General features: G+C 38.7%; 2 protein-coding genes across 12 annotated transcripts in view; one reads left to right on the forward strand and one right to left on the reverse strand.

Annotated features, from left to right (window-relative positions):
- Window positions 1–21,205, forward strand: part of CCDC66 (coiled-coil domain containing 66) — a 46,881-nt gene extending 25,676 nt beyond the window's left edge. For 6 of the 8 annotated variants that reach the window (XR_011048898.1, XR_011048894.1, XR_011048896.1 and 3 more), the window contains 2 exons: window positions 19,786–19,900; window positions 19,999–21,205. The gene's annotated coding sequence lies outside the window, so the exon portion shown is untranslated. Of the gene's footprint in view, window positions 1–1,098; window positions 1,648–19,785; window positions 19,901–19,998 lie in introns of those variants that run through there. The other 2 variants (XR_011048893.1, XR_011048895.1) reach the window with 2 other exon arrangements.
- The window catches only part of TASOR (transcription activation suppressor), a 34,708-nt gene continuing 14,022 nt past the window's right edge, over window positions 708–21,393 (reverse strand). For 2 of the 4 annotated variants that reach the window (XM_068409598.1, XM_068409601.1), the window contains 16 exons: window positions 21,212–21,243; window positions 20,486–20,591; window positions 19,983–20,086; window positions 19,768–19,871; window positions 19,464–19,536; window positions 19,234–19,308; window positions 15,286–16,002; window positions 13,102–13,541; window positions 11,067–11,211; window positions 5,385–6,328; window positions 4,561–4,683; window positions 3,825–3,984; window positions 3,065–3,173; window positions 2,716–2,894; window positions 2,471–2,629; window positions 708–1,822 (listed from right to left, as the gene is read on the reverse strand). In XM_068409598.1, the coding sequence (XP_068265699.1) occupies window positions 1,275–1,822; window positions 2,471–2,629; window positions 2,716–2,894; window positions 3,065–3,173; window positions 3,825–3,984; window positions 4,561–4,683; window positions 5,385–6,328; window positions 11,067–11,211; window positions 13,102–13,541; window positions 15,286–16,002; window positions 19,234–19,308; window positions 19,464–19,536; window positions 19,768–19,871; window positions 19,983–20,086; window positions 20,486–20,591; window positions 21,212–21,243 (4,018 nt within the window). In that variant the 3' untranslated portion in view covers window positions 708–1,274. Of the gene's footprint in view, window positions 2,102–2,470; window positions 2,630–2,715; window positions 2,895–3,064; window positions 3,174–3,824; window positions 3,985–4,560; window positions 4,684–5,384; window positions 6,329–11,066; window positions 11,212–13,101; window positions 13,542–15,285; window positions 16,003–19,233; window positions 19,309–19,463; window positions 19,537–19,767; window positions 19,872–19,982; window positions 20,087–20,485; window positions 20,592–21,211; window positions 21,244–21,393 lie in introns of all 4 variants that reach the window. The other 2 variants (XM_068409599.1, XM_068409600.1) reach the window with 2 other exon arrangements.

The raw sequence follows: 21,393 nt of genomic DNA on the forward strand, positions 1-21,393 counted from the left end.
TTGGAGTCCTGGCAGACAACAAGTTATCCATGGGACAGCAATGTGCCATTGTGGCCAAGAAGGCCAATGGTATCCTGGGGTGCACTAAGAAGAGTGTGTCCAGCAGACCAAGGGAGGTCGTCCTCCCCCTCTACTCTACCCTGGTGAGACCTCACCTGGAGTATTGCGTTCAGTTCAAGAGGGACAGAGATCTACTGGAGAGAATCCAACGGAGGGCTACGAGGACGATTAAGGGACTGGAACACCTGCCTTATGAGGAAAGGTTGAGGGACCTGGGGCTTTTTAGTCTGGAGAAGACTGAGAAGGGATCTGATTAATGTGTATAAATATATGAGGGCTGGGTGTCAAGAGGAAAGGGGCAATCTCTTCTCACTTGCGCCCTGCAATAGGAAGGGGTAATGGATGCAAGCTAGAGCACAGGAAGTTCAACCTCAACATGAGGAAAAACTTCCTTACCGTAAGGGTTACAGAGCACTGGAACAGGCTCCCCAGAGAGGTTGTGGAGTCTCCTTCTCTGGAGACTTTCAAGACCCGTCTGGATGCGTTCCTGTGTAACCTGCCCTAGATTAGTCCTGCTCTGGCAGGGGTTGGACTCGATGATCTCCAGAGGTCCCTTCCAACCCTTAACATTCTATGATTCTATGATTCTCACATACTTCAAAAACAATATAAAAACCACAAACAATGCAGTGTGTTAGCAAGTCCCTTGTGCATTAAGCGTTTATTTTATTTTTGTAATGGAACTGCACCATTGGTTACTCTAATTGAGGTATTTAGCCAAAATCCAGTATATAGTCATTAAAATAACTACACTGCCTTAGAGCTATGTAAAAACATTTGTACAAAATTTGTGTCAAATGTCAAATAAATACATAAAGTTTTGATATTTATGTAAAGAAAAGTGATTTGGATACTCCTACAGTTAAAAAAAACCTTGCTGTTTCACATATTTTAGGCAAACATTCAGTCTTACATTAAAACAGACCTCAAACTGAAGCCCAGGTACAGGTCAAATACAAATGTAGAAACTTAAAAGTGCCAACAAACAAGATAATTCAAGTACAGTAAACGTTAAAAAATATTTATTTCAATTTTCAGATGCTTCCAACAGGTACAGGCCATCAGGATTTAAATAAGACAAGAAAACGTTTGAGATAAGAGACAAGAAACATTTTGTTCCAGAATAAAATAGAAACTGTTAATCCAACATTTTAGAAACAGAAACGTCCACAGCAACTTATAAAAAGAGACTTATGAGTTTATTTCTGGTTTGACTATGGCCTGGATGAATCACAATTGATATCCCAACCACCAGGCGATGATGACTTTTCTGTCTCCATGCTCTGACTGTAAGCAGATAGAAAATAATTGCCCCCTTCTTGGTTTTGACTTGCAGAAGAAATAGAGTATGTTGTTCCCAGAAAAGTCTGATGAGTGAGTACATTAAAGTGACTGAACTGATGGGACATGTTTAATTGTCTACTGTAAGCTTGGAAGTTACTGAAAGGAGTTTGTTCAACTGAATTGTGTTTTTCTCCTTCAACAGAGCATGTTGTAGAAACTAGAGTAATTGGTTGTATCTCTTCCAAGTCAATTTTAGAAGTCTTTTCCCTTGAGCCAGTTTGTGCTTCAGGAGATAACTCTGTAACTGAGAAGCAGCTTTCTTTTGCATCTGCTCCATGGGAGCCCTTGGCCTCTGTCTGCAAAGCTTCCAAATGAATATCATACTTAGAGGCATCACTGCAGATTTCTATTTGTGATGTTTCATCCCCTGAATCCAGAGACATGTCCTCCTCATCCTTTTCATCATTTTCTACAAGAACTACATTAAAAAAAGAGAAAGTCCTATTCTATTGAAATACAAACTTTTGTTAGAAAAGCTATACACTACTCACAGAGTGTCATGCTTCAGGTCTGTAAGTCCAATATCACATAAGTCTTGGTCTTCTGCCACTCTTGTTCACTTACTCAACACACACACTTAACCCTCTGTGTGAGTGTCCAGTTACTCCGATGCTAAAAGCTTCTGCGCATTGTGTTCATGTTTAGTGTTGGGAAATCCCAACTCCCAGCTCCAAAGGGGTTTATGTCAAAACAGCATCTAAAGTTACACAGTAGGTGAGTATTTGATCAGACAAAGGAGTACAATTACTGACGTCTCAGTCCTTCTGTTATGTTTCTAAAAGCTATCATTAAGTTTATTCTTCCCTGAAAAGGAGAGGCTTACACCACTTTGGTATGTCTAACTCTCTGCAATACCACATTAGCCTGTCTGTATTTAAGATCTCCTTTGGTGCTCCATCCCAGCTGCTTTTCCCCCATCATTTAAAATAGAAAAAGAGTAGCTTGAGAGTTGGGGTTTCCTTGCCATCTGTAGTGTTCATTCACAAGAGTAAAGGCACACTATTTCAAGGATCTCCACCCCACACTTCTAATTAGCTAAAGAAAGTATAAGCGGGTTTAACATTACCTGATTGTCTTTTGGGAGCATCAGAGGGAGGCAGGCTGTCTTCTTCAGTAACCAAGTTGTGATACCCAACGAGACTTCTAAAATTTTGCATAAAGTCATCAACAGGAGCAACCACTATTCCGTTATCAACGTAACTTGAAAGTGTTTTGAGATTCTTTTCTAAATACAGAAAAGGAGATTTTGTATTACTATTTAGCACCTATTATGAAGAGAGGGAGAGAAGTATTCATAAATTTTGTTCTGACCTGTTAAGAAGACAACATGTCTCTGCTGTATGTTTTGAGCCTGAAGCCGGATAAGACAGTCTAATTCTGGAGCATTTCGAGTTTGAGAATCACAATTATGGTAAGACAGAATCTCAACCAAGTGCTTCTTTTGATAGGTATTCAGAAGGGTCAGCAGGCTCAGGGCATTGGCATTCATCCTATAATGGGGAAAAAGCGCACTCTTAAGATACTTGATTTAGGGTCAGTCTAAATATTGAAATTAAGTCAAAAGACAAACATAACAGGAAGTTCTACTTAATTGGGTTTTGTAGAACATAATTAAAGCTGAAGCATTTTAATAACTGGTTTTTGAAGAACAACTACTTACCTCCCCAGCTCTTTAAGTTTTTTTAGTATTTTGCAGTGAACTTTCCACTGCCATTTCCCATCTGGGGTACTCAGATCCTCCAGAAACTTTAGGAACTGTTTCAGTTTCTCTGTTTTGGGAGATATTGAATGGAAGTTAAATTTTGTGATATGCAAACTGAAAATACTGCTTCAGTATATACATAAAGCTTCTTTCCGTTTTCATCAAAACAGTGACACAACTATGAGCATTAGCCTGCTACTTCAGGTTTTCTTCTTAGCAGATCAGCCAACAAAAACATTCTAGAACTGAGCTGCTTTTTTTTGTAGGTCAGATGCCTAACAGTGGCATCTGCTTGCATAAAAGCTGAATTCAGTTGTATGTGATCTGCCTTGCTAAAATACCTATTTAAAAAAATAGATAACTTTGTTAACTATTCAATTTCAAATAAAGTGAAAGAATGTACTTTTTCAGTATTTCTTTTCTAGCATATTTGTGGATTGAGTACTAAGGCATAAAAGGTTCCATACACATAACTACACAATCTAACACAAACTTAGAAAGACAAGCTCAGATCTCCAAGTTCACACGTTCCCCAGAAACATGTTCTCCAAAAAGGGCACTGAGGTAAGAAAGAGACTGAATTAGCTGAAGTTCTCCAAAAAAACCTCACAACAATTAGAACTGATTCTTCACCGCGATGAGTATGGCGTCTCTCATATACTAAAACATTGGGCTTTTTTTGTCTGTATTGTAAAGCTTCAGAAAGCATCACACTTACCCGTAGTGATGGACTCTGGATTGAGGACAGATTCATCTGACACAACAAAACCACCAGACACAAACAGTTCATTGTAAGTGTGATTTTTCACATCATCCAAACTATCGACACCCGCAAAGCTGACACAGGAAAGCCTCTTCAAAGTTACTAAGCCAGGTATCTGTTTTAAAATGTTACAAATCAGAGAGGTATACCAACGAGCATACAAAAAAAAAGGAACTACAGAACTTTCCCACTTACTAATACCAAATGCCAAACTTCAAAACATATTTTCAAAGAATTACTATTTTTTTCTCTTGCCTGGGGAGGTGCTCTCTCAAAAACATTACAGCAATGAGACAATGGAAGCTCAGCACTTAGAATAATTTTACTTCTTGTCCAGCGCAGGTTCATAAACCGCAGCTGTCCGAATACCAAAGGTGATCTCACAGCTGCCTTCACTTGCCATTAAGAGCTTCACAGAACTAAAGCAGAACTACTCGAGCTTCTGTACAACTTTACAACTACTAAGAATAAATATGCATTAGCACATATGTGGAGGTGGAAGAAGTTACGGGTATATGATGTAACAAGACTAGATATTTACCACAACCATTTTTGTTTCTTCAAACAGCAACTAAACACAGGGCATCATTTAAATGCTACGTTATGAGAAAGTAGCTTTACTCAAAGTGAGCTCATCTCACTATGTTTTATCAGTGGCTTTCCATAGTACACATTTACTTATGTGACATACCTTATGGATGAGGCTGGCAATGTCTTCATTTTGGATAATTATCAACAGTTTATCAAAAGCAGCTCTTCTTCTAAGGAACTGTTCTGGATGGCACTCTGTATTACCTAACTTTGTAAGATACTCCTAATGCCACAGAAAGATGAAGAAAAAGCGAATAAGTAGTTCAGCCAAAACAATCCCCACACGATGCCCACGTCAAATAAGTTTTCCACTCAAACGCATCTCAGAGGGACTGGTTTCCTCGTCTTTTCAATACAGTAATCGGAAGGATGTAGCAACACAGAAACACACTATTTCAGCAAGTCAGTCATTCTTACAGAATTGCACTTAAATGGCCAACTGACAGTCTGTCAAACCGCAGGAGTTTTCAAGTAAAGCCAGAAGTTTTTATTACTTCAACTTTCATCTTATACATTTAAATACAGAAGAACAGTAATCTCCAAAAGTTACCTGTACTATTAACTGGAAGGAAAGGAGAAAAACCCCCAAAATCACACACATCAACTTTTCATATATTCTTTCTAAAATGCTAAGCTATCCCATTTTTGCCCTTGTTACCTTTTTCCCATAGGCTACCCCCCAGCAGTACCTTCAGAGAGAACTGAACTACAGCCTGTTCCACTTTACAGCTATAAGAAAGAGACTTACGTAAAAGCTAACTATAAGCAAGACTGCCTCAGAACCTCCAATGAGGAACAGGACAGGACAGCCTACTTTCACAATTCACTGTCACAATTCAACCTTTTTTGAAACAAATTTCAGACTACCTTATGTTTGCAAGTCCAGTTTTCTACTAAAGAGGGGTTGAACTGGAACATGCTTACCTTGATTTCTTTGCAGAGAGTGCTTTCCTCCTCTTCATGAATATAAAATTTCACAGTTTTTCCCCGTACATCTGTAATAATTTTGACCAAACTGTTAAATACTTCAGGCTTTAACTTGCTTATAAAATCTGAAAAGGCTGGTTGAGTTGAAATGTTTAAGTTCTCTGGGGATTTCTGTGTCTTTTCTGGTGGCTCTGTCAGATCACCACTGGAAGAGGTCTGATCAGATGTCAACATATCCTCTGTTTTAGCATTCCCACGATCTACTTCCTCCTTCGCTAAGGTTAAGCTTGACGAACGTGGCTCATTAGAATCCGGATCTTCTGCCATGTTATTACACAATGGCTCTGATAACAATGCCATGTCAGAGTCCCTGCAAACAGGCAACGTGTCGGGTGGAGGATTCAGTGCAGCGTTACTGACCACTTCTGCTGATTCAGGACTAGAATAAATGGGTGGAGTATGTATAACGCACGAAGAGGACAAAATAACACTATTCAACTTTTCACTCAGTGTCTCTATATATTCTTGGACAGAAATCTCTGATGCCTGTAAACATATGTATTCAGAAAGTCTCATTATCCTCTCCCGGGCAGAGAAGACTGGTGTGGACACACCACTAACGTAAGCAATATTCTTTTGCTGCAAAATTTCCTGAATCTTTCTTGCAAAGAGATAGTATTCTTCTAATAGTGTAGTCTCTATTATTGCACTAATGGAATGCTTAGTTGTAAAAGGGTCATCTGCTAGCCCACACTGATCTTCAAGATTCTCCACTTGCCTTGTATAAAGTCCATCTTCTGCTGTCCCCTTTTGTGTGTCTGAAAATGGGGAGTATGGAAACTGATAATCAGAACTTCTCTGTCTATTTATTACCCGGGGGTCATTAGGCAAGGCATCCTTTGGCGGTAAATACACTAGTGGTTCTTCTGCTGATTTCAGACCTATATAGGAAGAGTTAATCATCATCATCTCATGTCTGAAAGTCATATGCAACTGATACACTAAAACCTCCAAAACACAATTCTAAAACAGTACTGCTGTTGTGCCTCCCCCCCTGAGTCCACTTAAAATCCAAAGACTCAAGTGTTACTGTCTGCTGAGGTACAGAAGCACAGAAAATTTAATAGCTCCTAAGACAGTATAACAATAAAGTCAAAGTTTGCTCAAAAAGCAGTACACAAGTAATTTTCCCAGAGATAACATCTAATGAAGCATAACAGGAACTGCCTTAATTATAAAAAAAAAAAAAATCAAATTAGTAATCAAGCAGGGTGACAAATTAGTCAAATATTTTCATTTGCTCCTAGATTATAATCCTCAGACTTTCAAAAGGCTTACTGTAGCCACACACTACCTGGTGCAGTTACACTGTATGTCTGATCTTGCAATTGAGAACAGAAGTTTTTTGGCTTAAAAAGGTAGGGTGTAAGTCTTACGGGAATTACTGATACACAGAATCAGTTATTGCTGCAAGGAGTGCTGAAAGCCTCTCACAACCCAAACCTCAGATCACTTCCGCACCACTCAGTTTCTTCACCATCCACATTCAAAACTATGGTTTTGTTTGTTTTTAAACCAAATTTAACACTTTGTTACAATTAATGATATATATACACAGATATTTCAGATACATTACAGGTATTTCAGTATGTATCTGTTCCATAAACACTTCAAAGGAGGTCTTCTGTGTTGGTTTTGTTTGAGGTTTTTTTAAGTGTTGTATTATTCTTAAAGCTAATACAGCTGTAAGCAGAAAACCAGATTTCTGCAACAGAAGCTATAACCAAAATAGTACAGTTTCTAAAAGTTAGTGTTCTTTTGGAATGCAGTCCTTTTGGTAGCCAGTTAAAACAGTTATATTCAGTCCCTAATTTGATCATGTCCACCCAGATCTAAAAGGAAAACATCTGCCTTTTTCAAGGTGACGGTATCACCTCATGGTTACTTTATGCCACCAGAGTTATACAGAGAAACCAGAAATGGAACAACATTTTATTTTCCTTATCAATGAAACTATGTTCTTTGTTCATCCTTCAGAGCACATCCTTTCAGTCAACCCAAATTTCTAGTTTTCTTTAAAAGCACTAAATGCAGATATAAATCAGGTTATTCCAAATAGTTCCGTTCTATTTTATTTGAACCTTTTTTCTGTTGCTCTCTACCTTCAGTGTTGATCTACACCTTTTGCATACACACACATATTAATTTTAAAAGGCTTTGAAGAACGCTGTACCAAATCATAATGTTAACAGAGTAAACTTATTTTAAGCTCGTTTGAGATTCCAGGTTCCTACAGATATGTTATGTATCTCATTCTTCTTGAGCTGCTTGACACATACAAGCTACATCATATCGTAATCAAGAAACACTGTACTATAGGCAAGTCTTAGTAAGAAGATTAAAAGCCATATTCTCGCTTTAAATTTGGGGCTATTTTTATAACTTCTTACATTTTAATACAGCTAATCAGTTGCATACCAATTTTTAGCAATGAACTTATATTCTGTGGCTCTCCTGGCTGCACCCCCGATGCAGGTAAAATTTCAAACCCCAAGGTTATTGAAAAAAATTAATATACAATCCACTCATTCTGATTTGATGAAAAGTTTCTATAACAATTATATTATGAAAAACTTTTCAAGATATATATGATTAAGAACTGATTAGGTTATTCTTCAAAGGTTATTATTTAAAGTTTTCCAGAAAGAAAGAAACTTTGTTTTAAAAAACAAAAGCCTTTGTTTTTACTAAGGGTTTTATTAGAAAACATTAAGCAGAACTTAATCAGAAAGATATACTGCAGAATATGAAATCCGAAGTATTTTCTAACATGTAAAAGACAGGATTAAAAAAAAAAAAGATGATTTAAAGTAAAGTTACCCTTATTTAACTAGAATTCTCTGAAGGTGGCATCCTTCATAGGTCTACACCTTTGGGTCACAAGTCTTCACAAAAAAAACAAACGTTATGAGCAAGGAGCAAAACCCAAATAAACCAACAAACACTTCCAACAACTAGTAAAGTATGATTTGTGATTTCAAACATACTCTTTGTTGGCAATACCTTGTAACTGGATATATCAAAGAAACCAAAAAGAGAACTGCCTGAAAACAAATCTTAGAAAGAACAGCTGTTTAAGAGCTGCTGAAATAGTTATCCTTGCAGACTAAGAGTCAAATTCTTCACTGCTTAAGAGAGGTCCTTCTCCAGTGACTCCAGAAGGAGGATTCTTGGGGAGACTTCAAAATCAGAAATTCAAACACCACCTGACAAAGAAAGCCTAGAACACTCAGTTTCTTCGTATCATAGATCAATGTCACCAAAAACCATCACTTTTAAGAATGTCTACTAATGCATTGATCTTCTCTTACAAGAGAAGGCAGAATAAGCAAGAACACGCACCATTTTTGTGCTTAATGTCTAAAGCCAAAGAAGAGCCTCAAGTTCAAACCAAAACTGAGTTAGGATGGGTTTGTTAAAACACACATGTGCCCAAGTTAGCTTTCAAAAATAAGACTCAGGTTTGCTTCCCATTGTCAGCAGGTTAGATTATGTAATCATGAAGAAATGAACAATAACATGATACAGAAGTAGCCCAGAAGAGTTGAGGACCTATGAACAACTACCTCCTTCAACACTTCCGGATGTCATTGGGGAAAAGGCAAGACAAACCCCCTGCTCCTCAAGTCACAAATTATGAAGAGTTAAATTCTTAAAGTAATTTTAGCTGAACATGATCCCTGTATCAAAAGTAAAACATTTTTGTTTAAAAAGAAAAACCAAAAGATTGTTAATTTGTCTTTCTGCAGTTGTGTGGAGATGAAAAAGAAAGATTGATGTTCTCTGAATTCCTTTCTATAGCTACCTTGTTACAAAAATGAGACATGGAGAAGCCATCAGATTTAGAAAGCCATCAGTTTCAGAAAAGAACAAAGCTTCCTTTAAATTATATTAGCTGAGCTGATCTTAATTCCCTAGAATAAAAATTCAAAGCCCTCTGGAAGATACTATATAGGAAGATATGCCCAGTAAAAATCAAGTGCCAATTGCGCAAAATTTTAAAGGCTCTTTTGCTCTCCTACAGCCTTCCTTATGTATTTCTGTAAAATGAGTCCACTTGCTAAATAGCTTATTACTGATCTAATTTTCTGATGAAAATTCAGTACCAGGTGAGAATATGACCTGCTCAGTAGTTCAGGTCATAATGACATATGCAAACTGTCCCACCCACTCTTTCCACCTGTTTGTTTATCTTCATGTTTTTACAGCTGATCCTCTTAACTCCTCCTGACTCTCCTGCAGGACAGCAGCAGTCAGCATTTGTAGAGTTTCTTGGTACTTACATAGCACCTTCTACATGATCACACTGCAGAGCTAGTCAATACTTATAGCAGCAAGAGCTAATTTGAGGAACTGACCTCATAGGAACTTAAGAAATCCAGTGATGCTCAGGACAATCTCTTTCATCTCTGAGAGGGAGAAGCAGCACTTCTCCCTCTCAGAAGACCTCAGAGAAATTTTTTTCTGGTAAGATTTGTAGTCTCACAGATGACTGTGCAACGTGTCAAGTCAATTGACAAACCAAACCCTTGCATGAACTCCCACATCCAGCATCTATGATGCATTACAGTTTTTAGATGCTTAATCATCCACTTAACTAGTTATTTCAGCAACCATATCCTCATCTACATGCACAGTGGCCATTTCTTCCAGGAGTAAAAGAAATAATGTCCTATCCAAACAACTTTACAGTCTCCATACTCTGTAACACAGCAAAACATCAGAACAGATTTTTGAGGTTTGGCCCTTCAAGACAGTGCAGAAAATGTTACCCAGAGTTACCCTGTCATTTCATTGAAAGGTCTATGAATACTGTGAAGGGAAACCTGTTTCCCCTGCCCTCCTCCCTTCTCAGCCAAACACAAAAGAGCTGCTGAACTACACAACTGGATGGGTATCAGAAGTATCCCAGAGACCAACTGCAGCATTCCTGGAACACGATCAGAAATCTCTAAGTTTTTACTCAGAAAATGAAGTTAAATTCTATCTGGATTTAGTCATGAGACAACTTGATTTGTATCCTTGGATTTAGAGCTCTTGATGACTATTCCTCACTGATTATTCCCCACTTTCCACATCCTTCAAATCCATGCTTTTATGCTCTCCCAAGACCTGACACTGTTGACTCATCAAGAAGTAGAACACGAAGCTGCTTCTGTAAGATTATTTAAGATTTAAATGTTTACATAAGGACATCGAAGCACTTCCAGTAGAAGAGCTTGATGCAATAATAAGCAGCAGAGTACTTTCTATAAGGAGAACACATTTTTCATTACTTTTCTGGATTACTAGTCGCAATTATCCACCATCCAATCTTTCAGCAAAACCTAGCAAGTTCAAACACTGAATTCAAAACAGTTATGCACCTCACCAGATAAATACTCAAGCATTCCCATTTCTAAATTATGTCAGTGTGTACCCAAAGCAATATTCTCCACCAGTATCTGTTTTCATCCAGCAGATTTCCGTATTAATCAAATATCAGAAACAACTGCATAGGCTATAGATAAGCTTGTGTACTGACATGTGACCCAAGAATGGGATCTATGAAAAATACAAACCTTTAGAACATGTTTTCATTCATTATTTGTAGCAATATAAGACTTACATCCATCTTACCTGTAATTGGAATAAGTTTCCAGTGCATTCCAACTTCCCCTATATTGTTTGAGTTGGCATGTTGCCTGCGATAAACATGTTTTATAGGTGTACTAGGACAGGGACTGTAGTCTTCAAAACTACTTACACTTCCAGTGCTTGCCTCCTAAAAAACAATAAAAATGCTCAGCTCAAAACTTTTTTTTTTTGGTAGCTATTAAGCTTTTTACATTCTGAACAGCTGACAGTAAGGCCACACCTGAGTTCACCAGCATATTGGCAATTTTGCCATCAATCAAGTCAAGTCAAACTTGGAAATGTTTACATGAGGTACTTATGTATTTCATTTACCTGTTTGATAATTTGTGAGACAGATGTCTTTGCTAGTGGTCTATCATTAAGTAGGACAGTCCTGAGCACATGCCTTATGAGTACAGAAGCCGAGTGGGGCAGGGAGGAAAGGAGGCAAAGAGGAGAAAAAAATTAGGAAAACTGCCTGCTCCTTAGCCTTTTCCAGGCTGTTGTCTTGATAGCTGACTGAAGCTGTGAAATGTTGGCATTACTGAGGAACTGCCTGCAACTAGTATTGAGCCCTTGCACAATCCAATTTCATCTCACATTCCAGATGGTTAGAAGGAAAACAGCATGAAGATTGAAGGTAGGACAACCCCTTTTCTGCTCCATGACTTAGAAAGTGGGCTTTGTGTAGAAGTATCAATAACAGCGATCATAGAACAACCACTCTGGTACAGTAATGTGATCAAGCAAGCAGCTGGGGCCCTCTGAACCCTAAGCACAAGAGCCTTCTTTGAAGGGTGTTCTGCCAATTATATGCTGCCATGAAAAGTATACATGGAACATGTATACACCACTGCACCAAGAGGGCACACAAAGAGAGCTAGGCATGCGTTTAAGTGCTCAATTTTTTCCAACTCTGCTCCTGCCAAAACTAAATAAAGCCCATTCCCCAACCATCTTTAATATCCATAGAACATTTAAGACCTTCCACTATGCACATTTCTTAACGTTTTCTCACTCAGACACTGCTAGAGGGACAGAAACAAGCCCATCATCTTTTCCATAGTACAAGACCAAAAGATGAGGACTGCAGGATCCTCACTTGTGCATACAGGTGAGGGGCGTTTTCCTGCCCTATAAAATGCCTGCTACTATTAAGCAGGAGAGAGAATACACTTTGAAGAGGCTGGACCAAGACCAATTCCCCAAACTGGAGTAGTAACTACAATTAGAGCAAAAGGATACTTGATGATTGTAAAGCAGTTAAGAATCACTTTATTAACCCTGAGGTACTGTCACTAGAAAAGGTCACTAACTCACAGTCATCTGATGTAAGCTGTCACCATTGGGGTTTTTTTGTTTGTTTTTAAGATAATAGTCCAGAACCCATAAAGCATATTTAGTTTCCAAAGACAATCGACTTAGTTTTGCCAATCTGTTCTCTCAAGATGAGAGAGACAGCTATCATTAAAAGGAAACAGGTCTTATTCTGCTGCTTTAGAGTAACTATGATCACCTGTGGATAAACATTCTTGTTTAAGATACCTCCAACCAACTCTAAATATCAAACACAGATTGCAATTGGACTTCTTTCACTTTCTTGCTTATCACAAGAAAGCAACAGGCCAAGCAACTGCAAGGCTTTGGTCTCAGCAAACATGAAAAAACACCCTCATGTACAGAACTCCGCAATAGAATGACAGAAGTTTTGCTGCCTATTGCTGGAGCAGCTGCGTATGACACTTACTGCAAAGCTAGTGAGGAAGACTGACCATGACTGCTTTCCATCTTTCAGGTATTAATTATAATTCTATTCCAGAAAGAGTAGACATAAAGAACCAGCAACACACATCTTAGAGTTAAGAAAATTTCCATATACACTCCTACCAAACAGAAAGACTTCTTCACAGAAAAGTTAGTGCTTATCTACGTTTGCCTATGCAAAAAAAAAAAAAATGTTTTTTTCATTCAGTCTCACAATATTTACGAAAATAGTACATTCATTATCAGCATCTACCTACATAGCAGTTTCACTTACTTTTAAACTTGGCTTGTGTTCAAGGCCTACTTCATTAGCTGAAAGCCGCAGATCAACATCAACAGGGTAGGGTAAGCGTGCTGCATCAGTTTCCAGCATCACTGGGCTCTGTGGGTCCTTAAAGTTAACATTTTCAGCCTGAGCAGTATTAGGAAGCTCATCATAATCTTTGTCCTGTGCTGGAATGGATTCATATTCATATTTTTGTCTCATATCCTCTTCAATTTCATCAGTGCTTAATCCTAAAGCTTGATTTACAGACCGTGCCAACGATGAATCCAAGTGTCCTGCACTAGCTAGTGTTTCTAAAAGTTTAATGAGGCCATGTGTGTCAGTAACAGCAGGGTCGGATACATCTTGCTGTCTCAAGTCAGTATCTTGTCCACCAAGACCAGTATTATTTGAGAAACCAGAGTGTGGCGAATCCGAGGCTCTGCCCCCTTAGAGTAAGGGGAAAAGGGGAAAAGTAAACCATTACTAAGTTTTAAAATAAAGGCAAAACCAGATGCCCCCCCCAACACCTGATGCATACCCACAGTCTCACTTTTTAGCATCAGTTCATAAAGTACACATATATTTATTTTCTTAACAAAAATTTTTAAACAGGTAGATTTTCATAAAAGGGAAGTTTCTAAAGCTAGTAGTATCCCCCAGATAAACAATTACCTTTTTTTAGGTCACTCAATACCACACTATTTTATGTTTTAATAGAAGTCACATACTATGATCAATGTATTTTACGGAAACCTCGTAAAATTCTCCATCTTTGTTGAGAGACAAAGATTAGTTTGAGCAAAATATTTACTTCTCTCCATCCTATCACTGTTGCTCCAGAAGCTAGTGAGTATCTTAATGCTTAACCTCATAAATTATCTTAGACTAAGCATAATTCTGCAACTTTACTGTGCCTATTTATACTAAATATAACTTTAGAACAGGGTTGTTATACTTCTACTCACCCCTTGGATGAGTAAACACCATAGGCATTTATTCTTCTTGCGAAGAGACAGGCCAAGGAACTACTTTAAGTATCTGATGAACCCCTAACTCATTTATCATATATGGAAATATGGAAATGTTTAGGCGCTGTTTGACTAATAAAAATCTAATCATGTTTAGATACTTAAGCTCACAATATTTTAGGTAAGATTTTTTGCAACAAATTACTTTTAGAGTTACATAAAAACATGGAATTCAAACCATAGATAGATGTTGATGTTTTGGTACCCCTGAAGGGGTTAAGTCAAAATTTAGTGTTAAACAGATACTGTCCTGATTACAGCCAGGTAGAAATGCATTCACATATTTTACATTAATAATAATTGTAAAAAGACCCTGAAGGTTCACAGACCTCCAAGCAGGAATTGCAAGATCTAGCATGTAGCCTACCCTCTGTCTCCTCCATCCACACGTGCCAGTATCTTTTGTCCCCCTCAAAAGAGAAACTTATTCCTAGCCACTTCATCTTCCAAAGCGATTCACGTACACATGGGAATGACTGGTACTTGATGTAAATCCCCCTTTGTGCCACTCCCTTCTCCCCAATTTTCCCCCTTCTGAAGGAGGCCTATGTCATTGCCTTGAGAAAAGAATCAGGGAAACAGAAATCAAAGCGGTTTTTTGGCAGATCTTACTAAGTATCAGATAATATCTGTGATAATTATCTGAGGTTTGGATGTAGATCATTTCATGTACAGAATAATTCAATCTTAACACTATTAGGTTGTTTCCTTTGTCCCACTACGCACATTACTGGCTATTTCAAAACTTAACTGTGCTCATGCTTAGAAGTTTAATTCTCCCCTTCAATCTAAATTTCTTAGGGTATTGGAGCCATAAAGAATTACAGCAATGCCTAACGTCAAACTCTGCAGAAGACATTACGATATTAAGTCTGCTTAGCACCCTATATTAGAAAGTCTTTGAACAGTTCCACAGCTAAGCAAACTCTTTGGAAGTCTGCCTTCTTTCTGAAGAGGCAGAACAAAAGCAACTTCCATAAATCTGGCAAACTGTCTCCTACAAAGAGGCAACCTACATAAAAATAAACTTCATCTCTATTGACAGATCTCAGGCCGATGTTTAACAGACCACTGTGCATTAAATTATCCACAGTACACAAAAAATATTCAATCTATAATGATTAAACGTTAAGTATAACTTGATAAACAAAGACTTTCTTACCTTCATACTGACAACTGTTCTCTGAAGATTCACTCATTTTTAAGTATTTCTGCAAACTTTCAGTCTCTTTTTCCAGCTTCCTTTTCAGACCATGTTTACTTCTAAGGTCTTCAGAATCAGCATCTCCACCTACATTTTTTTTCCTACACTGGATTAAGTTAATAAGTTCTTTGAGTCTATCGGTATCATAATCTCCAGAATGACGCCGTTTTTGCTTGGCAGCAGTGGCTTCATATTTTGCACGAATTCTTTTCCTGCTTTTTGTGTTGGCAAAATCAGAGTCATCTTCTGTGGCTTCATAATCTGAGATGGGACTGAACTGTGGAAGTTTCCGATGTCCCTCCATCAATTCCTTAGCTCTAGAAACAGGTAGTTGATATGCCTCACAACCAAAAATATAGTTTGGCAAGAAGCTGTCTATATGAGACTTATTTTTTGGAGCAGGATAAAGAAATTTTTTGTCATCCAACCGTGATTCATACCGATGTAATACAAATTCTCTATACGTTACAGAGCCACTACACCATCTTTTGAAATACTCATTTATATACTTTTCCACAACAGCATTTAAATCTGCAGTAGTGTCTTTACGAGACTGCATTAAAGCATAATGTAGAGACTGAATAAACTTTGTGAATTCTGGAATGATTTCCCGATTTTCGTGCAACACCATGGTAGTTGAATTTTTCTGTGTCCCAAATGGAACACTTTTTTGTGCTGCCATAGGAGAAAAGGGAATTCACAATTAAAATCAATCCATAAAGCTGTAAATAAATGATGACTAGTTAACAATGTTCTCTATTATACATATTTGGTGAAACGCAGTTTGGAATTACTATGCAGAAATAACCCAAAAGCCAGGAAAGGATTTTTTTAATGAAGTAACCAGCTTTAAAGCCTACTTAAAAGGTCAACCTACTCATAGTCATGATGACCTGCTTCATTTTCATAATTTTGCGGTAAGCTGTATCCTAGATACAACGTATCACTTCCAATTTAAACCACTTTACTGACCCTTCTAGAAGGTGGCCACTTCAAAGGTGTACTAAGGTTTACTAAGAAAGCAGGCAAACAGCTCCCGCAAGAAAACAGGGGAAGCATTACTCCTTCCTATGCTAACCCCAACGTATTCATTGTGCTGCTTCTAAGCTCACTGGACTTCTTTATGAATGATTCAGCTTAGTAACCCAGCAGAAACCCACACAGTTTTTTCCGTTCCTTTGCAAAGCAATACACTCACTAATCGAAGAGATGCAACAGGAGCATGTGCCAGAGCAGGATGTCCCTGCCCTGGGAAGCTGTTAGATCTTTTTACCACATCCTTGAAATAGCAGCTCAAGGAAGCTCTAAGTTATATCCTTCTTTTATTTTATTTTTCTACTCACACTCTTCCCGCCTTCCAATCACAGACTGAAACTTTTGTCTATTCAACCATTTAAGCGCCCTTAAAGACTCAGACCAGCAATTAACCTTGTGTTTGACAGAAACTGGAACTCATAGGTCTTTGAAATGTCACAGCAGTAAGACCTAGAGGTTTTTTTTTTTTAGGAACTGGCATGCACACACTTTAAATGTCATCTTATATCATATCTCCTCTTACCCAATCTATAACTTATTGAATTTTCACAACTGTTACTTAAATAAGAACAACTTAAGGAATTTATTAAAATACGAAATATAGAGATAAGAATCCAGGAAGCTGCTAAGACTTAGGACAAGAACATCTTTGTAAAAGTGAAATGCCTGTAAAGAGCTATGCTTCGACAATATCACTTCTAACTCACAGCAGAACAAAAAGGACTGCATTCTGCCACTAGTACTACTTGTTGCAAATTTCAACTGTAAATTATTAACTTCAAAGTCTCATCCCAAAGCATTAAAGTTCTACTAAAGCCAAGTCCTTTCAGTCATCTTTTATCACCTGGTTGTACCAATATTTTCTTTGCTCATTTACTCAGCTTTTGGTGGATATCCCAATGCAAAAATTACAGTTCCATTAAAGACTTTCAGATGTTTTGTCCTTAATGTTTTGATGGTTAAAGAAAGCCCTCAAACCTATGAAGTCCAACGTTATTACTAATGCATAGATCTCTTGGAATACTGATGTTCAGTTCTGCTGGAATATACAATCAAGAAATCTGAACAAAGTTTTACTTCCTAAAATACGAACAAACCACCCCTGGGTCAGTGACCAGTTAAGCAATCTGTATGTCCATAAATCCATGGGCCCTGATGGGATGCACCCGCGGGTGCTGAGGGAGCTGGCAGAAGTCATTGCTAGGCCACTCTCCATCATCTTTGCTAAGTCGTGGGGAACGGGAGAGGTGCCTGAGGACTGGAGGAAAGCAAATGTCACTCCAGCCTTCAAAAAGGGCAAGAAGGAGGATCTGGGTAACTATAGACCGGTCAGCCTCACCTCCATCCCTGGAAAGGTAATGGAACAACTTGTCCTTGGTGCTGTCTCTAGGCACATCAAGAGGATCATCAGGGGCAGTCAACATGGCTTCACCAAGGGGAAGTCATGCTTAACCAATCTGATAGCCTTTTATGAGGACATAACCCGGTGGATAGATGATGGTAAAGCTGTGGATGTGGTCTATCTTGATTTCAGTAAAGCGTCTGACACAGTCTCCCACAGCATCCTCGCAGCTAAACTGAGGGAGTGTGGTCTGGATGATCGGGTAGTGAGGTGGATTGTGAACTGGCTGAAGGAAAGAAGCCAGAAAGTGGTGGTCAATGGGACAGAAGAGTCCAGTTGGAGGCCTGTATCTAGTGGAGTCCCTCAAGGGTCGGTACTGGGACCAGTACTATTCAATATATTCATTAATGACTTGGATGAGGGAATAGAGTGCACTGTCAGCAAGTTCGCTAGTGACACCAAACTGGGAGGAGTGGCTGACACCCCAGAAGGCTGTGCTGCCATTCAGAGAGACCTGGACAGGATGGAAAGTTGGGCACGGAGAAATTTAATGAAATATAACAAGGGCAAGTGTAGAGTCCTGCATCTGGGCAAGAACAACCTCATGTACCAGTACAAGTTGGGGACAGACCTGTTGGAGAGCAGCGTGGGGGAAAGGGACCTGGGGGTCCTAGTGGACAGCAGGATGACCATGAGCCAGCAATGTGCCCTTGTGGCCAAGAAGGCCCATGGCATCCTGGGGTGTATTAGAAGGGGTGTGGTTAGCAGGTCAAGAGAGGTTTTCTCCTCCCCCTCTACTCTGCCCTGGTGAGGTCACATCTGGAATATTGTGTCCAGTTCTGGGCCCCTCAGTTCAAGGACAGGGAACTGCTAGAGAGAGTCCAGCGCAGAGCCACGAAGATGATTAAGGGAGTGGAACATCTCCCTTATGAGGAGAGGCTGAGGGAGCTGGGTCTCTTTAGCTTGGAGAAGAGGAGACTGAGGGGTGACCTCATTAATGTTTATAAATATGTAAAGGGCAAGTGTCACGAGGATGGAGCCAGGCTCTTCTCAGTGACATCCATTGACAGGACAAGGCGCAACGGGTGCAAGCTGGAACACAGGAGGTTCCACATAAATATGAGGAAAAACTTCTTTACAGTGGGGATGACTGAACACTGGAACAGGCTGCCCAGAGAGGTTGTGGAGTCTCCTTCTCTGGAGACATTCAAAACCCGCTTGGACGCGTTCCTGTGTGACATGATCTAGGTAATCCTGCTCCGGCAGGGGGATTGGACTAGATGATCTTTCGAGGTCCCTTCCAATCCCAAACGTTCTGTGATTCTGTGAACCTAAAATATGTTGTGTGCTAATTACTTTTGTGAAGAAGTAAACACTTTCTGAACACCATCACCATGACCATAACCAATGCAAACTGTTATTTCCTAGTTTACACTGACACACTGTAACACACTACAAAGTCTTCAACAGAATATAAACGACATTTAAATAAGCATGTACGCAGCACTCTCAACAGTGAACAAACTTACCTAAGCTCATTATACCTCTAGGTTCTGGAAACAGAAACAATGCATGTAGCATGCGGGGCCATCCAGTTTGGTGATCTAGAACACAAGACAATAAAATCAGTTGAGAAGATAATCGCTATGCTTCAAAAGTATGCAAATACTCAACCCCCTAAAAACCCAATCAACCAAACAAACAAAACCCCAAAAAACCAAAACCAACTCAAACCCAAAAAAACGAAGAATATGCATACCATAAGGGGACATCATTTGCCAAGGTGAAAGAAGAAAAAGAAATCCTCTGTCCAGAAGTGGTTTCACAAGCACCTGTTTTCAAGCAAAAAAGTATACCATTTCAAACAAAGACATTTGCTCACTACAAATACTCTTGCTGTCTTGAAGCTAAATTCCGTCAAGGGTATGGAAGTACCCTGACACAATATTTAATATGTTAGCTAAGGAATTCCAGCGAGATCATGGATCTTGTGGTAAGCCTCAATTACTAGTTAGAGTAAAATCATTTTTTAAAACAGGAATAGTCAGATCGGTTGCACTCACAAGTTTCTCTTTCTCTAGTTTTTGAAGTAAACCCTCCAAGGGACTACCAGAACGGGACTTCTCCACAACTTCATAAAGGCTACAGTACATGCCATTCTTCAACACTGACATGATACAAGGATAGAAAGAGAAGGTAAGAAAAACAGAAACAAAATTGTAATTCAGAAAACTTTTTTAAATTCTGAATTTAAAAAAATTAAGCTAAAACTATTTACCTTCTTTTGCTCCTAGGTAAGTTTCTTTATAGAACAATGCTGGTGAAATTTTTTTCTTCAATTGATCAATGCTCACAACTTTTTCAATCTCAAGCTTCTCAGGACTGGAGATGAAAAGTGGGGGGGAGAGAGACAAAAAAAAAAATAAAGACTTCTTTTCCCCCCCCCATTGTCCTACCCTCATTGACCAAACAAGAACTATCAAGAACATGCTCCCAAAAATCAGTTCCTTGGACTCGTGAGCCAGTGGTGATTATTCCTGCAAAGGAGTGTGTGTCACTTCAAAAGAAAAAACAAACAAGAGATGCTGACAAGAGTTGTGTGCATGAACTAAAAGCAGCTCTGGACACACACAACTCAAGAGTCTAGTGTGACACATTTAAAGCATCTGGTCAATGTGTATTTTAGATTTTCATCTGAATATATCCATAATCCACCAGTCTCTATTAGAAAGTTTTAACACAGCAATATTTTAAACATATGCTTTAAATGGTAATACTCACAGCTTGCATGGAAGGAAAGTACATGTTGCTGATTTCAAGGAAACGTGGCACAAAAGTTTGCCTTTATTCCAAAGCTGTCCCCTCCATAATGTACACTTAAATTTATCTAAATTAAGATGGAGAAGAGACAACTAAGTGAAACCACTTGTTAGGTGGGACTGAAAGGAAATGGCAGTAGAGGCTGATGAATCTCCAAAAGCAGTTTAGGGAAAATTTCATACTAATACCAGACTAGACAATATGTTAAATAATAAGTTAAAAGGTAACAGAAAGGGTGTTTACCATCATATCTTGTTTTGACCTGCTCTGAGCAGAGTAAAGGAGGTTGGTATGTTACCTGTACCTGTCTATATAAGCATGCCCTTGATGCCAACATCTATTGAATGATATCCTCTTTCCTCACCTTAACTGTCAGGACAGAGGATCATATTATTGGAAGTGCCACTGAACAGCAGATTTGGGAACACAAGGAGGGGAAAAAAGACTTTTGATTTCGTTCAGTTCTGGTTTGTTCTGGTAAAAGAAGATACACATTAAGGTGTCTGTTCCATCACCTAGTACCAGGAAGAGATGCCTGCAATCAGTATGGTACCAGATAAAACTCGGCTATACAGTCTGCATTACTAAGCGATCACTCCAGTTAAAGACAAATAAAACTACATGGGAAAAAAGTCCAAAAGCTTCCATGTCTGTATCATAAAGGCAATAAATTTCATTCATTCTTACCTGTACTTCTCTCTGTGTTGAAGCTGTTTGATCTAACAAAAAGAAAAAAGACAGAATGACTAGGTTGAGACAGAAACTTCTGGCTACTAAATTTTACATTAAGGATACTGTATGAGTCTAACAAAATAGCAACACTAGTAATTCACTCTCTAACTTCAAGCTAACACTACTGCAGCATCTTG

This window comes from Nyctibius grandis, chromosome 10 (genome assembly GCF_013368605.1).
Source record: "Nyctibius grandis isolate bNycGra1 chromosome 10, bNycGra1.pri, whole genome shotgun sequence".
Taxonomy (NCBI): Eukaryota; Metazoa; Chordata; class Aves; order Nyctibiiformes; family Nyctibiidae; genus Nyctibius; species Nyctibius grandis.